Source organism: Capsicum annuum, chromosome 9, assembly GCF_002878395.1.
Source record: "Capsicum annuum cultivar UCD-10X-F1 chromosome 9, UCD10Xv1.1, whole genome shotgun sequence".
Classification (NCBI taxonomy): Eukaryota; Viridiplantae; Streptophyta; class Magnoliopsida; order Solanales; family Solanaceae; genus Capsicum; species Capsicum annuum.
In genome coordinates, this window is record NC_061119.1 from 212,866,660 (window position 1) to 212,882,538 (window position 15,879).

The following is a 15,879-nucleotide window of genomic DNA, read 5'->3' on the forward strand; positions in this document are numbered from 1 at the left end:
TACCCAGCCCTATCCCACCCCACCCCCAGCCTCTCTACCCCACCCCCAGCCTCTCCACCCCACCTAGCCCCGTCCCCACCCCTCACACCTCACCAACCCCTCCCCACCCCCTTCCAGCCCTCACACCCCACCCCAACACTCTTCCAGCCCCCCTTCCCCCCCACACGTTCACTTTTTTATTTTTTATTTTAGTTTTCTCTCTCAATTCAATTCTTTTCATTTTTTAATTAAAATTTAAATTTGGAATCTTTTTATTTTTTCGGGGATTGAAATTTAAATTGAAAGTGAGTGATAGTGAATATTGAAAAAAATTAGTGAATTTCGCTTGAAAAAAAATTAAACTTTTTGTGAATTTGTTAAAAATATTCAAATGTAAAAATAAAAAATTTATTATGTTTGTATATATGAATTTGTAGTTAAAAAATTAAATTAGTTGGAGAAGAATTTTAATTATTTGGAATGGATTTAATGTTTAATTTGTGAGAAAAAAATAAAAACATGATTATTCAAATTTTTTTACAATTTAAAATTTTTTCTTATTTAATTAAATTAATTTTAATTTGTTATGTAGCATTTTAAAAATGACTTGAAATTTAATATAATATTTTTTTTTTAAAAAATGACATGGCAGACGTGACAGACGTGTCAGGTGTGATAGCTGATGTGTGAGAGAGTATGTTACATTCACTAGAAAAAAGTTTAAAATGTTGCTTTTTAGTGGGTTTAGAGGTCCAGATGATAAATATATAAGTAGAAGTGTCCAACTTGCAAAATCGATATAGTGCAGAAATCCAGAAAATCATTTTGTCTTTTTTTAAATTTGTGCCAAATCAAAAGCAACCATTATTTTTAAAACGAAGAAAATAATACATTAGAAGATGATTCTTTCCATCCATATTATTTCTGGTGAGTAAAATTAGCTGGTATCTGTTGTCAGTAGTGGGATGGGAGAACACACATCTCGTGGATGTAATCTAGATGCATTAAGTTGGCGACAAAAATATATATTGTAAAAACTTATATATATTTATTGATACTTCTATTTTCATGTGACTAATTATGTCAATTTCCAATTATCTTTTTTTTTTTTTTTTCATAAAGATAGCTAAAAGATATAATACTAAATATTATAATCTCATACCATACAATATACCAAAGAATTTATAGGAGGAGTCGGTGGAGCTGACAAATTCTTTGCCCCCTTTTTCCATAAAAGTAAAAAAGCAAAAAGCAAAAAGCAAATCCCTAATTTCAGAGAAAATCTTCATAACTGTCAAAGTTTATCGAATCATTCATCCATCCGGGTAATAATTTTACAATTTCCTATTTAATTTTTTTAATTCTTCTAAAATAGTTTATTTATTTTAATTTATTTTGTTTCAATTTCTCTGTGACATGTTTTTTATTTCATAATTAATGCTTTTCATTTTGTTTTCTGTAAGTTATATGTGTTTTTTGGTAATAGAGTTGTTAAATATATACAAAACGAGTTTAATGGATATAGAGGATTTGTATGGAGAGATGTTTAACTCGTTTTGAATTGAAACGTTGTTGTTGTTGTTATTATTGTTGTTGTTGTTGTGGAATTGTTATAATTCAGAATCTAAATTTCACATAGTTAAATTTCTTGTTAATCTTGATATGAGGATGTGGAGGTGGAGGATTATGCTAGAAAGTTAGTAGGTAGGCGAGAGTTGTGTAGTTTCAAAATTAATATTATTTAGAGGGGTTCGAGGCAAATTTGTTTATAAGGCCTTTATGTTGAATTTTGAGCTGAAATTTGTTTTTGTGAAGCTATATTGGGGTCTGGGGATTAAGATTTTTTGGTAATAGAGTTGTTAAATGTATTCAAATGGAATTGAATTGATACAGAGGATTTGTATGGAGAGATGTTTAACTAGTTTGGGATTGAGACATTATTGTTGTTGTGGAGTTGTTCCAATTCAGGTAGTTAAATTTCTTGTTAATCTTGATATGAGGATATGGAGGTGAAGGATTATGCTAGAAAGTTAGTAGGTAGTCGAGAGCTGTGTAGTTTCAAATTTAATCTTTTTTTGAATGGATCAATGGGTTAATTTGAGGATTTATTTAGTGGGGTTCGAGGCAATTTTGTTTGTAGAGCGTTTACGTTGAATTTTGAGTTGAAATTTATTTTGGTTAAATGTGCCTAAATGGAGTTTAATGGATATGGAGGATTCATATGGAAATTGCTTAGCTAGTTTAGGATTGAGATGTCGTTGTTGAGTTCTTATAATTTAGATATCATTTAGTGAAATTTCTTGTTTATCTTGGATAAGAGGATGTGCTGGACGAGAATCAGGGTAGAAAGTAGGTAGTTTGAGAGTTGTTAAATGGGCTCAAATGGAGTTGGATGGGATATAGAGGATTTTTACTGAGATCGCGTAGCTAGTTTGAGAACGAGACTTTTTTTTGTGCAGTTCTTCTAATTTAGATAACATTTAGCAAATTCTCTTGTTAATCTTAGATATGAGATATGAGAGATGAGAATATGGAGGTGAAGGTAGTTGAGAGTTGTATAGTGTTTCTCTTTTCAGTATCATAATTATTAATTACTCTTTTAACTTATCTTAGAGTTCAATGGATTTAGAGGATTCATATGGAGATTCCTTAAGAACATGCAAATTGCTCCGCCTAAGCAGAGAGAGAGAAGAGAGAAACAAAAAAAGTACGGCAAAAGCAAAAAGCATTAGCAACGACCCCCCACACTGTACCATTCTGCAGGTGATAGGCATGCCAATGATGGAGTAGTTCTTAAACCAGTCCCCATTTATATCATCAGCCATGAATCTCAACTTCCGGACTCATTTCTCTACCCTTCCCCAAAAAATGAGTTGGTTGTTGGACTTGACTGCGAGGGTGTTGACCTTGGTAGATATGGAGCTCTCTGTATTGTGCAGGTTTGTTTCAGTTCTCACATGTTCTGAGTATATGCCAACTTCGTGCCTCGCTTGATTTCCAATACTATGATGTTATGATGTTATTCAATAGTAGCTTTTCATTATACTATCAGTTTGGTATCAAGTTGCTCAATGTTATGGATACCCAGGTTAGCTTCTGGTGCTTTCTTTCGAGCCACTTGACTACTAGTTTCTCCTGTTATCACGTGCAATACTTTTTAACAAAAGTAATAAGTGATTCACGCATTACTCTCCTGCTGTTTAATCTGGCTCTTTGAATACTGATTGCGTGTTTTCGTTTCTACAACCTCGTACGTATGACGTCTTTCTTATTATTGTTCACCGGATTGTGCTGATTTCCCAGCCGTGATAGTTTTGATTTCTAGTCGGGGTTTGCTAGTATATATTCTCGTTATATTTTGTTAAATTTACTCCGTCTAAAAAAGAGCCGGGGGTCTATCGGAAACAACCTCTCTACTTCTTCGGATTCGGAGGTAGCTGTATGGACTGCGTACATTCTACCCTCCCCAGACCCCACTTTGTGGGAATACACTGGGTTTGTTGTTGTTGTTGTTGTATATGGAGATTCCTTAACTAGTTTGGAATTGAGATGTTGCTGCGGTGGTGGTGGAGTTCTGATTAGATTTTCATTTAGCAAACTTTCTTGTTTATGATAGGAGAATGTGGAGGTTGAGTATTAGGGTAGAAAGTTAGTAGGCAGCCGAGAGTTGCTAAATGTACATATATAGAGTTTAATGGATATCAAGGATTCATATGGAGATTGCTTAACTAGTTTGGAATCGAGACGCTGTTGTTGAGTTCTTCTAATTTAGATATACAACATCATACCTAGTGTAATCGCACAAAGTGGGGTCTGGGGAGGATAGAGTGTACGCAGATCATATATCTACCTCAGAGTTAGAGAGGCCTTTTTTGATAAACCCTCAGCTCAAGAATTCTAATTTAGATATCATTTATCAAATTTCTTGTTAATCTAGATGTGAGGATGCAAAGGTCGAGGATTAGGGCAGAAACTTAGTAAGTAGTGGAAGTTATTAAATGTGCCCAAATGGAGTTCAACGGATATAGAGGGTTTGTATGGAGATTGGTTGACTAGTTTGGGATCGAGATGTTGTGGTTTTCTTGGGGAGTTCTAATTTAGATATCATTTAATGAAATTTCTTGTTAATCTTAGATATATGGATGTGGAGGTCGAGAATTAGGATAGAAAGGTAGTAGGTACTCTGAGTTGTATAGTTTTTTTTTTTTTTTTAAAAAATTATTATTAAATTACTCTTTTTACTATCTTAGAGTTCAATGGATATAGAGGATTCATATGGAGATGCTTAGCTAGTTTGGGATCGAGACATTGTTGTTTCTTCGTGGAGTTCTTCTAATTTAGATATTGTTTGGTAAAATTTCTTGTTCATCTTGGATATGAGGATGTGGAGGTTGAGTATTAGGGTAGAAAGTTAGTAGGTAGTCGAGAATTGCTAAATGTGCCCAAGGGGAGTTGAATGGATATAGAGGATTCAGATGGAGATTGCTAAACTAGTTTTGGATCGAGATGTTGTTGATGTGGAGTTCTTCTAATTTGGATTCTCATTTAGCGAAATTTCTTGTTAATCTAGATATGAGGATGTGGAAGTCGAGAATTAGGGTAGAAAGTTTGTAGGTTGTCAAGAGTTATATGGTTTCTCTTTTAAGTATTATTATAACTATTTTTACTATCTTAAGTTCAATGGATATAGAGGATTCATGTGGAAATGGTTAGCTAGTTTGGGATCGAGACGTTGTTGCTGTGGAGTTGTTCTAATTTAGATATCATTTAGCAAAATTTCTTTCTAATTTTAGATATGAGGATTTGGAGTTCGAGGATTAGGGTGGAAAGCTAGCCGGTAGTCCAGAGCTGTATAGTTTCTCTTTTCAGTATTGTTATTACTCTTTTTACTATCTTGGTGTTCGATTTCTTGTTACCTTGCATTTACTTTCACCCTGACCGTTTGTTATTGCTACGGTTCTTTTCTTCATTATTTTCTAATTGATTTTTTTTACTACTGTATTCCTTTTCATGCTGTTTTTGGTATGCTTTATTTGAGTCGAAAGTTTATGATAAACAACCTCTCTACCATCACAAAGTAGGCGTACGGCAGCGGGCTGCGTATACACCCAAACCCTGCTTCTGGGATTACGCTAAGTTTGTTGTTGTTAGCTAAAACTTTTGTTAATAATCCTACAGGTTAAGTTTAGTAAGCTAATGGGTTTTGAATTTTTCTATTTTAATTCCGCCCCTTGTGATTGCAACGTATAACTCAGGGTGCTATAGTATGGAATCCGTTGTTTTACCTTTTCATTTTGGATGAATGCCAAAATTAATTATTCTTAGTCCTGATTGCAATTAAGTGTTGCGTGGTATCATCGCAATTCCTAATCGGGTTATATGATCCTCCGTGTCCATTCTGTATTTAGGTTCATATCATTTCAATATAAATGATTTAACATTTCAAGGCTTGAAATTTCAGACATACCTTATAAGAAAAAAGGCTCAAAATTTCAGACACAGCCCACAGGGACAAGGGTAATCAAAATACAGGCCTTTTGTGTGTGTTCTGTTCTTAGCTAATTCTGTTTTAATTTTGTTACTGCTGCATTATTCACAAATAATAAAGATGGGTCAGAGTATTCCTAGACTTGCTGTGCGATTTCAGTCATGTGCTGGTTCATTCTCCTTTCATGAGGGGAAATCCTTTGCTTAAGATTCACCGACCGACTGACTTGTAATATCTAATAGGGGTTCTTTAGTTAAACACTGGTTAAGTTCCATTGCTTGTGCACCTCATGCAATTTATTGTCCCCTTTAAAGGATGTGAAGGGATCTTGGTTGATTTAGATTTTGGGATTGAGGAGCTTAATTGGTTGCTGGTATATGTAATCTGTAACGTGAAGTTTATGTTGGTCAGTATTCATAGAGAATAATGGATGCAGTATCATTAACTTTAAGCATAGATACTTGTAAGTCTTGTTGATGTGTTTCAGAAGATTACTTTCTTGGAACCTCTTGTGTTTGGTGCGAATCCATATGTTTGAAAAAATACCAAGTGTGTGATGTGAGAGGAGACTAGGCAAATGTATAATATGTTTTACATTTTCATACTCTCTTTAGATACTATAATTACAATTTTTTATGATGTGCGATAGCATTACCAAATATATAATGTATCTATGCGTTACTCAACTTAATGCTCTCCTCAAAACGATGCAAGTATCTTGGATGTAGGTATGTCGCGAGTTTGTTGCATCTGAAACTAACTCGAGGACTGACAAGTGTGGTAAATATGTCTGCAAGTTGATAATGACGTACATATTGAGTGACAATGAATTCTGGAAGTATCTTTTTTTGTGAAGTATTAGTTGATTTCTATCTTCTTGGTCCTTTCATGAAATAGGATTTGATGCAATCAAAGTGTAACTTAGTTATCATAAATGAGAATCATCTGATTTTAGGTTTATCATAAATTGGAATCATCTGATTTTAGGTTTCCGATTTCAATTCTTGGAGTAGTTTGGTCCATATGGTATTCGACTTCGGTGCTAAATCTTGCTACTCAATTTTGTTTCTTGGTCATCCATGACACAAGATTTCCCCAAACAAGAACACAATACCTTGCGATGGATGTGTATCACACACAGTGATCAGGTCCAACCTGTTTTTTAAAGCAATAAACTATGCACATGCCTTCGTAAAATGGTGCTTTTGCTAATTAGCTGATTTTATGTATCTAAGAAAGAATGCTAGCTACTACATTTCAATAAGTATCACATAAATATTTCTATTAACTTTTGATGCTCATAGGGAGGGCCATATCACTAGAAGCCTTCCTTGTTGAGAAGCTTGACCTTTGAATCTGTTATGTAGTCAGACTTGAAACTAAGTTGGAAGTTCTATTGATCAAACAAAATTGTACAGTCAGTTGCAAGTTTGGGAATCAAACACACCAAATCTTAAAAAGGCTACCTAATGCAATGGATAAGAAGAATTATGGAGAAGAAGAGAGCAGAAGAATGAGAAGAGAAAGGAGAAACAAGAAGCACAGAAGAGAAAGCAAAGAATAATGTTGTGGCAGGAGAGGGAGAGATAAGAGACGAAGGAGATAATATTCACCAAAAACTAAAAACTAATCCCTTCACTGACTCATGTCTTCTCTTATATGAGAGTGAGCACAGCCTCTCGCATGCCCCTAATTAGTTTGGTTCATGACAGTACTTTGAAATTGACCTGTCCTCAAGGTCATGGAGGAGACGCATAGAAATCAGCTGTTATTTACTTTTTAATGCCAGGTAAAAGTGAACCCCCACAAAAATGCCAATGATAATTATGCAACCGGATGAGCTTACCAACTGAAGTCTTCTCAGGCTGCCTATCAACTATAGCATCAGCCTTTTGTAATCTTTAAAATTGTAGCAAGAGATACTGTCATCCTTGCATAGGTGCCAAGCACAGTCATCCCACAAAACTCAGTTTTAAGGCCACCCTCTTTATAATAGCAACTTGTTAGTACCGACCAAGAAACTATATTCTTCTCCATTAAATCATCATCAAATATATTCTTGTACTCCCAACAAACACCATAGCAGTATGTCTTCAAAATTGTCAGTAACCATGATACCATATATGAAGTTCTGAATCCATAGTGCAATCCGGCTGAACAGTCATTCTGTAGGGCATCAATTAAACCCTGGAAATGCCTCTTACCTTCTTCCTTTGCATTCTTGACCAGTCGCTAAACAGGTACTAGTCTAATCGGGGAAGTAAACAGAGAGCAATGAGGAATCAACAGTGGCTTTACCATAAATCAGGTTACTAGCAAACCACCTCCAGTAGTAAGCATAGAATTCTCATTTCCGAAAAATTCCTTCGGCTCGTTGAACTTTCCAAAGATTTCAAGTGGAGGTATGAGAAACTCATTGCCTACCTCAATGTGCTTGCGGCTTAACAATTTTCTGACACAGGCACATCTTGAAGCTTCGAGGGCTCAATAATAGGGGTTCGTTAGGCACGTCACTCTGGTGATTTTTGTTGCACGACATCATCTATTGATCTGAAGACACCTTCACTTGACGGAGCCTCCTGATCACCTGATAACTTGTACATATTTTACACGTGACGAAATACCGCACCAATAAATTGAAAGGTACATGCTAATTTGTGTGTGTCTATGTGCTCCTGATGCGGCTCTAAATTCCTCCACTTGATATATTTATGCATAAGTTTTCCTGACTTAGCTTATAGTATTACTACTTATATTGTTCTGCGAGTGATCTTTCCTCAGTAGAGGACTAGAGCTTTTCATTTCTTAACCAACCAGTATACTTTTTTTCGTAAAATGAAATCATCAGGTAAGCATTGCTTGTGAGCTGAAGGTGGTAGCTGAACCAGTAGCAATATTATCCTTGAGATTTATGGTTGAAAATGGCTGTTACCTCTGAAGAACTTACTCAAGAAAACCCAACTGACAGATTTCCTTTGCTCATGGAGCAAGCAGAAAATCGTGAGCGGAATGAACATGTTATTGATGTAGAACAAGGAAGTGGTCCCTCATCATCAGGTTCATCTGTAAATGATTTTCCTCATGACTTGGAAATGTCCAACCATGAAAATAGACATTCCTCATCTTCATCCGATGAATCAAATTCTCAAAGCCCTACTAGCGCTAGGAGAGGTGAAGGTTCTGATCGTCGTTGGAGCCCATTTAATACCCTGTTGTGGCTTTCAATTGAGCTAATATTCACTTTAGGACAGATCGTTGCAGCCATTGTTGTTTTATCCTTGTCAAGAGAGGAAAACCCAGAAACCCCATTATTTGCTTGGATTGTCGGTTATGCAACTGGATGTGCAGCAAGCCTTCCTTTACTGTACTGGCGTTATCTTCTCCGTTACCAAGCCACGAATCAGAGATCAGCTCAACTGCATCAAGGCTCACCCCAAGTCAATTCCACTGCGGAGCCAAATTCTTATATTACTATCTCTTTAACTCGGTCCTCAAATGAGGAAGATGGTAGGACCACACCTACAGATATTTGGTCCAGGCAAAGCAATGCAAGGTAAATATATGCACATTACTCTCTTCCATCTGTTTTCTTCGTATCTTTTTTTTCTTTTGGGCACAGTTAACCCAAAAAACGACGAAGCATATTCAATAATTTAGGATGGAGTCAGTTGTTGCCTTCAGAACATTAGCTAGATTGAACGAGTTTTGACCAGATGATTTTTTAGGTACAACTGCTTCTTGCTTCATGAGTAACTTGATATTTTAGTGTTTTTCATTTGAACTTTTGAAACCTTTTCTCCAATTCGTTTAATTTTATGTCATATAAAGTGTATACAAGAATTCTTCAGTTTCTGTCTTTCCAAATCTTGGCACAGCCATGTAGGGATTCTCATGGAAATGAAGTCTCGGTTTTGTGGACCAGTATCTCCTCGGTAGGGGTGACAAATGGGTGGTTTGGGTTAAATTTGAATGAGTCAAAATGGGTTGAATCAATAAATGGTTCATTGTCCAACCTGGCCAATAGATACTTGGGCTGAGATGGGGTTGGGTCAAAGATGAGCTAAATAACGAGTCCACAACCCAATTCTCCCAATTCTTATCAAGTTTAATTTCATGTTTTTGTTGTCTTATAATTGTTTAATTACCAAACAAAACTAATAAACCTTCTTTAATTTATTTTAGTTATATATAACATACAACATATCAAACAAAAGATAACAATTGAAATACTTTGATAAGGTTTCTCATAGATCAATTTGGCTACATACTTGGCTCATATCAGCCCAATCTTTAGATGAGCTGAACTTGGGCGCCTCCCAACCCCTATATTCTTCAGTTCTATGATCGTGGAGTACATCATTGACAGTATTATTCCTTGCATTGACCTTTTTTCCCAGACTTGGTTCACTGGTAGATCATTTCAAGATGGCCTTGGATTGCTTCTTCGCGGTGTGGTTTGTCGTTGGCAATGTTTGGATCTTTGGGGGGCACTCATCTTCTTCTGAGGCTCCCAATATGTACAGGTACAGGTGTTTCCTTTTTGTTTATTCTTCCTTTGCTATACTGGTATCACCAAAACTAACATCACATCCACGAACTTTGCAGATTATGTATAGCTTTTCTTACCATTAGTTGCATTGGATATGCTATGCCTTTCATCTTGTGTGCGATGATATGCTGTTGCCTGCCTTGTATTATTTCAATCCTTGGTGTTCGCGAGAACATGCATGGAGTGAGAGGAGCCACAGAAGAGTCCATCAATGCTCTTCCCACACTTAAGTACAGGGCCAAGACAGATGGAACTGGGGGCAATGAAAGTAAAAATCCAGGAGGTGAGGAAGGTGGTTGTGTAGCTGCCGGCACCGAGAAGGAACGTGCCATCTCAGGGGAAGATGCGGTAAGTTTATCTTTCCATTATAGCCTTTGGGAGTTAGAAATTGAGTTTCTGGATAACAGTCTTACCGAAAGTAGTTTTTGCTTCTTGATTTGATGTTATTTGCATCTACTTAAGCTAAACTATTTGTATGTGTGGTATATGAATCAATTCATCATAAGCAAACAGGCAGTGTTCTTTTTTTTCGATGACTGCTATCCCCTAAGGATTAACACTATCAAGGAGTCAATAAATGACTATTTAAATAACTAATCGTGTTTAGTGTTGAAAATCAACATGTAAAGTATTTCGTGTTTTTTTCCCTTTTATGATCATTTTCCCCCCTATATACCTCATGTGTTGTAGTTTTTCTCCTTGAAGGCAGAGCAATAAAATCAGCCTTTTTTTAAAAATAAAATAAAATTACCTGTTGCCTCCTTTGCTTTATTATCATTCTCCCTTTGCTTTATTATCATTCTCGTGTAGTCGTATTATCTTATTCTTCGATTTTTATTGTCTTCTGTTGTTTTCTTTTGCGTCAGTTCCCATATTATTTTCTATTGCTTTTATTTTGTTCTTCATTATTTTCATTATTTGCTCTGAATTGCTTTATTTGAGCAGAGTTTTTTGGAAACAAATTCTCTACCTTCCCAATGGTAGGGTTAAGGGCTGTTTACGCCGCTTCTGGAATTACGCTGGCTATGTTATTGTTTTTGTAATTTCGCTTACATGCCAAAAAAAGGATTCACAGAAAAACATTATTGGCCTGGTGAAAGATATCTACACATATTCTGCTTAGTAAAACTACCACCCCCCCCACGTATTGTGCTTAGTGAAACTGCAAAGTGCAAAGAGAAAGGAGGAGAATGAATGACCTGATTTGCCAATGTTAGCAGTCAGGCTCAGTAAACCAGGAGATATGCAGCATATATGAAAGTTTTCGAATACTAGAAGAGAGAACACATTATTTCTTAAGAAGTTAGTCTATAGTATGGAACAGCATGTGGCAAACTTATCATTAAGATAGTACCAGATTTCAGTTATTACTTATTGGCATTCATGTTTCTACACAGGTGACAACCTAATACAACAACAACAACATACCCAGTATATTCCCACTAAGTGGGGTCTGGGGAGGGTAAGTGTACGCAATCCTTACCACTACCTCAGAGGTGAGATAGAGGGGGTGTTTCCGACTAAGTTGCTCTGACTCTCCAAAAACGTTGCCACACCCATGTCGGATCCTTCAAAAATACACTTTTTGGAGGATCCGACACACCCCCATCGACAATTTTTGAAGAGTCCGAGCAACATAGGTTTCCGATAGACCCGTGACTCAAGACAAAAACAATCTTAAAAAAAATAGTAAAGGAACAAGATAGAATGGGTATTAACACACCAAATAATAACATAAACAAGACTATTACCAAGTAATACGACAAATGATGACACACTCTGAAACAAGACTAGCACTATGGCCACTAGCACGGATAACAAAACAAAGTTCTCCTACCTATTAGCAAGGATGAACTCCTTCCTACCATCCTTCTATTCTAATTCGCATCCTCCGCAACTTTCTATCTAGGGTCATGTCCTCGGTAAGCTGAAACTACTCTATGTCATGTCTTCCAATATTTCTTCGGTCTACCTCTACCTCGCCGGACAACCTAATAATATTACAGAAAATAAGATTTGAATATTGGACTATGTATTAGTCATATAGTTATTCATGCATATCAAAATAATCGAAAAGGAAAATATCTAATTGTATTTTACGGGATCTTTGGTTAACCCGATTTGATGCGACCTTCAAGAGGCTTGCTATTAGCTTGTTACATGTTACATGTAGTATTTTGCAGAACTGTAACCTAGGTGAAGTGTTGGAAGGGGTTTGTAGTGTCTATACAATTTTTATTTGAAATGGTAGTTATCTAGAATTGCATAATTCACTAGTTTATTGGTCTGCTGCTTCTTGTACTTCGATTCTCGTACTTTTGTTGTAGTTGCTATTCAATATGCTTGGTCATGCTTTCTATAATATTAGCTTGTTACATGTTACATGTAGTATTTTGCAGAACTGTAACCTAGGTGAAGTGTTGCTGGAAGGTTTGTAGTGTCTATACAATTTTTATTTGAAATGATAGTTATCTAGAATTGCATAATTCACTAGTTTATTGGTCTGCTGCTTCTTGTACTTCGATTCTCGTACTTTTGTTGTAGTTGCTATTCAGTATGCTTGGTCATGCTTTCTATAATATTTTGCCGTAGTTTCTTCATTTTTTTATTTTCTCTTCGGAACTGTCTTGAATTTTTTCTTCTCACCTCCTAGGTAAGGGTAGGGTCTGCGTACCCTTACCCTCCCCATACCCCACTTTGTGGTATTACTGGATTTGTTGTTGTTGTTAGTTGATTGATGATGAATATATGAGCTTTCCTAGTTGGTTGTTTTAAGTCTCATCTATTTAACCAGCACTAATGATCTAAACCTAAACAGGTATGTTGTATTTGCTTAGCAAAATATGAGGACAACGACGAGCTGAGGGAATTGCCTTGCTCGCATTTCTTCCATACCCAATGTGTAGATAAATGGCTGAAGATTAATGCCTCTTGCCCACTTTGCAAATCTGAAATTGACGCCAAGAACACAGACCAACCTTCTGTAGAAGAGGAACCCCTTCAACAATCCTAAGGTGATACAGAAACCAACTTCTTATGGTCAAAACAGAAGATCATTGCGCCTTACATACCTTATCCTCCGGCTCACATTTACTACCATGAATCAATAGTACTTTGAGAGTTCGATCTGCAAAGATAGTGAGGGTAAGAAGATAAAATCAATATCACAATGATGAATTCCGAGTCATAGGGGAAATTCTTCACACCCCCGGATGCCATTGGTAATCTGAGCTGGCTACCTTCTTGCTGCTGCTTCTTCTCTAGTTGTAGTTCATATGATGATTGCCAGATTTTCTGGTTGAACTCATTACCTCCGGGAAACTCAACAACTCATCATGCCTCACCAGCTATGTTACTCGGAATTTTCAAAAATGTTGTAGCACTTTGTGTTAGGGTCTTCAAAAAATGCATAGCTTTTGGAAGATCTGCATTAGGTGATAATTTTTGAGTTGTTTATCGTCTAAGCAAAATAGCGCACACCAATTACTTCCATATCCCCCACTCTCTCTGTATAAATAAACTGCCAAGTCTACAGTCCAAGGTAAATTGTACTTGTGAAGTTGTATCTATGTTCAGCAATAATCTGACACAGTTTATTTAAAAGAATTTTAGGTACTGTCGGACGTTTCAATAACAATCATCTTCTGTAACGTTTTACTGTAATTCGATAATTTTTTTGAAATCGATTTCTTATATTAATTTTACCTTTATAATAGTTTTAAATTACTTATTAAGACCAACCACCATCGTTATAACAGCCTTCAAAAGGTAGGAGCAATGCTGCGTATACAACACTCGTTTCAGATTTCACTTGTGGTATAATACTGAATATGTTATTGCACTAACAATCATCATTATAATAGTATGCTATTTGTAAAATTTATTTCTCTGCAATGACTCAGGCCAATACCCCATTGGTTCATAGGCTAACACACCACATATTGTATAAATTTCTCAATTTTTACTATTTTGCTCTCATGCCTTAAAAAAAAAAAACTCCGGCCTCCCATCCAAACCAACATGATCCGTTGAATAGGTCGTTGGGGGCACGCTCAAGAAGTATCGCTTGAATCTCACTCTAAAGCTTGCATTCTGCCATCGATTCATTGGCTAACATACAAAGAAAATTGAAAAAATTCTCAATTTTAACGCTCAACTTACACATCTAGTTTGAGTGCAAGGCGATTGTTGTCAATATATTTTTCCAACTTTGAAGTCGGGGTCGAATCCACGAGGAACAATGTGAGTGGCAATCAAGTTACTTCAAAATAAAAGTTACTAACTAGATTCAAACCTATGGTACAAAATGATTTGGGGGTTTTGAATAGCTTTTGACATATAAACAATTCTTGGGCTTCTAAGGGATTAATTAGAGACTAAGAATAACTAGAGCATAATCAATTAAGAACGGATTTTGGGGTTATGTTTTTCCAGGGGCAATCTAGGCATGAGAACATGATGATTTATTGCAAATTCTAATAGGCGATGATTGGTAGGCTAGGTTTAGAGTCTTTGAGGCTAGTTTTTCAACAAAACCTCAAAGATGTCACTCATTGACTCTTTCGAGCACCTAACGAGTGTGTCAATTAGAATCACCCAAAACCTCAATTGGGCACCCCTATTTCTAGGATGGTACCCTAGGCATAGTCAACCTCATAATCGCCCTTATTTCTAAAATTGCAAAAATTAATCAACTATGCCATTAATTGTCTAATAATGTCTTGGTTCCTACATTCCTTTTTCAAGGATGATGTAGGTTTCTAAAATTCACCCAAACCCCTCTTTCAAGAATGGTTTAAGCTTTCAAGAGTTTGGAATTTTCATCCATCAAATTCATTTGGGTATTTGGGGCTTTCACCCACAAATCCCAACCAAGTTAATCAAGCATTTGTAGGACCTATCATCAACACACTAGAATCTACACAAATATATCACTATTCATACACATTTACATCCTATTCAAACATAAACCCAAGAGGTGTATCTAGCAAATCATACACATAATAAACAAATAAACCAAAACTTCCATCAAAGTTATTCATTAAAAACAAAGATAAGGCAAACCACACTTTAAGCTCCAATGAATCTTCAATGGAAGATATCAAATCCACTCTTTGGAGTTCCTCTAATTAAGTCTTAGCTCAAATTAATACAAATTTAGACACCAAGCTCCAAGAAATTGCAAAAACACTAAACTAAACTAAGGATGGATAGTGACTAGATAAAAGATGGTGAAAATGAGCTAAAATTCATCATTTAATCCCTACTTCTATATTTTTTCAATATTACAAAAATGCCACCTTACTCTTGATCTGCTTAAGCAGATGGAGAGCAGGTGGAAAGCGAATGGAAAATAGATGGCCCTTTACTTTTACATTTGACTTCCTTTTGACTTGAAAGAATTGCTCATCTTCCCTTTTCAACTTTTCCTACACAAATGAGCATTAAGTATGAGATAAAATATCAAATCAACGAAAATCAATGAAAAAAATATGATAATTTAGGCTTAAAAGGTACTAGAAAGTCGTCAAATGACGGCTTATCAACACCTCCAAACTCAAACTATTGCTTGTCCTCAAGAAATCACGAACAATTCAAAGAGATAGGGTATTTAACTCAAATCCACCCAAAAGAAAGCTATAGTAAAGAAATAAGCTAACAAAGCTCTTCAAATATTTTCTAACATGTCATGGCAACAAGTAAATCAATTTTTTTTTAATAAGCACATATTTATGAAGCAAGGATGCAAGTTTGTATCCAATGAACCTTCCAAATCAACAAAGCATCTTAAGAGGAAACACAAAATTTTCAAAAATTATCTCAATCTTCACAATGCAATTTACTTCACTCATTTATCCAAACC

The 15,879-nt window shown here is 35.9% G+C and overlaps 1 protein-coding gene across 7 annotated transcripts; it reads left to right on the forward strand.

The window, feature by feature from the left end:
• The first annotated feature begins 903 nt into the window (after positions 1 to 903).
• LOC107841761 (E3 ubiquitin-protein ligase At1g63170) lies at positions 904 to 13,653 on the forward strand. 7 transcript variants are annotated; one of them, XM_047396522.1, is made up of 7 exons: positions 1,136 to 1,304; positions 2,593 to 2,918; positions 6,886 to 8,110; positions 8,316 to 9,020; positions 9,865 to 9,990; positions 10,073 to 10,364; positions 12,835 to 13,653. In XM_047396522.1, the coding sequence occupies exons 4-7, from the start codon at positions 8,389 to 8,391 to the stop codon at positions 13,027 to 13,029; spliced, it is 1,245 nt and encodes a 414-aa protein (XP_047252478.1). In that variant the 5' UTR covers positions 1,136 to 1,304; positions 2,593 to 2,918; positions 6,886 to 8,110; positions 8,316 to 8,388; the 3' UTR covers positions 13,030 to 13,653. The 7 variants fall into 7 exon arrangements, with proteins under 7 accessions (XP_016541083.2, XP_047252479.1, XP_047252480.1 ...); XM_047396525.1 differs by lacking the exon at positions 2,593 to 2,918 and having other exon boundaries at positions 7,697 to 7,775; positions 7,929 to 8,110; XM_047396523.1 differs by lacking the exon at positions 2,593 to 2,918 and having other exon boundaries at positions 933 to 1,304.
• Positions 13,654 to 15,879: the final 2,226 nt, after the last annotated feature.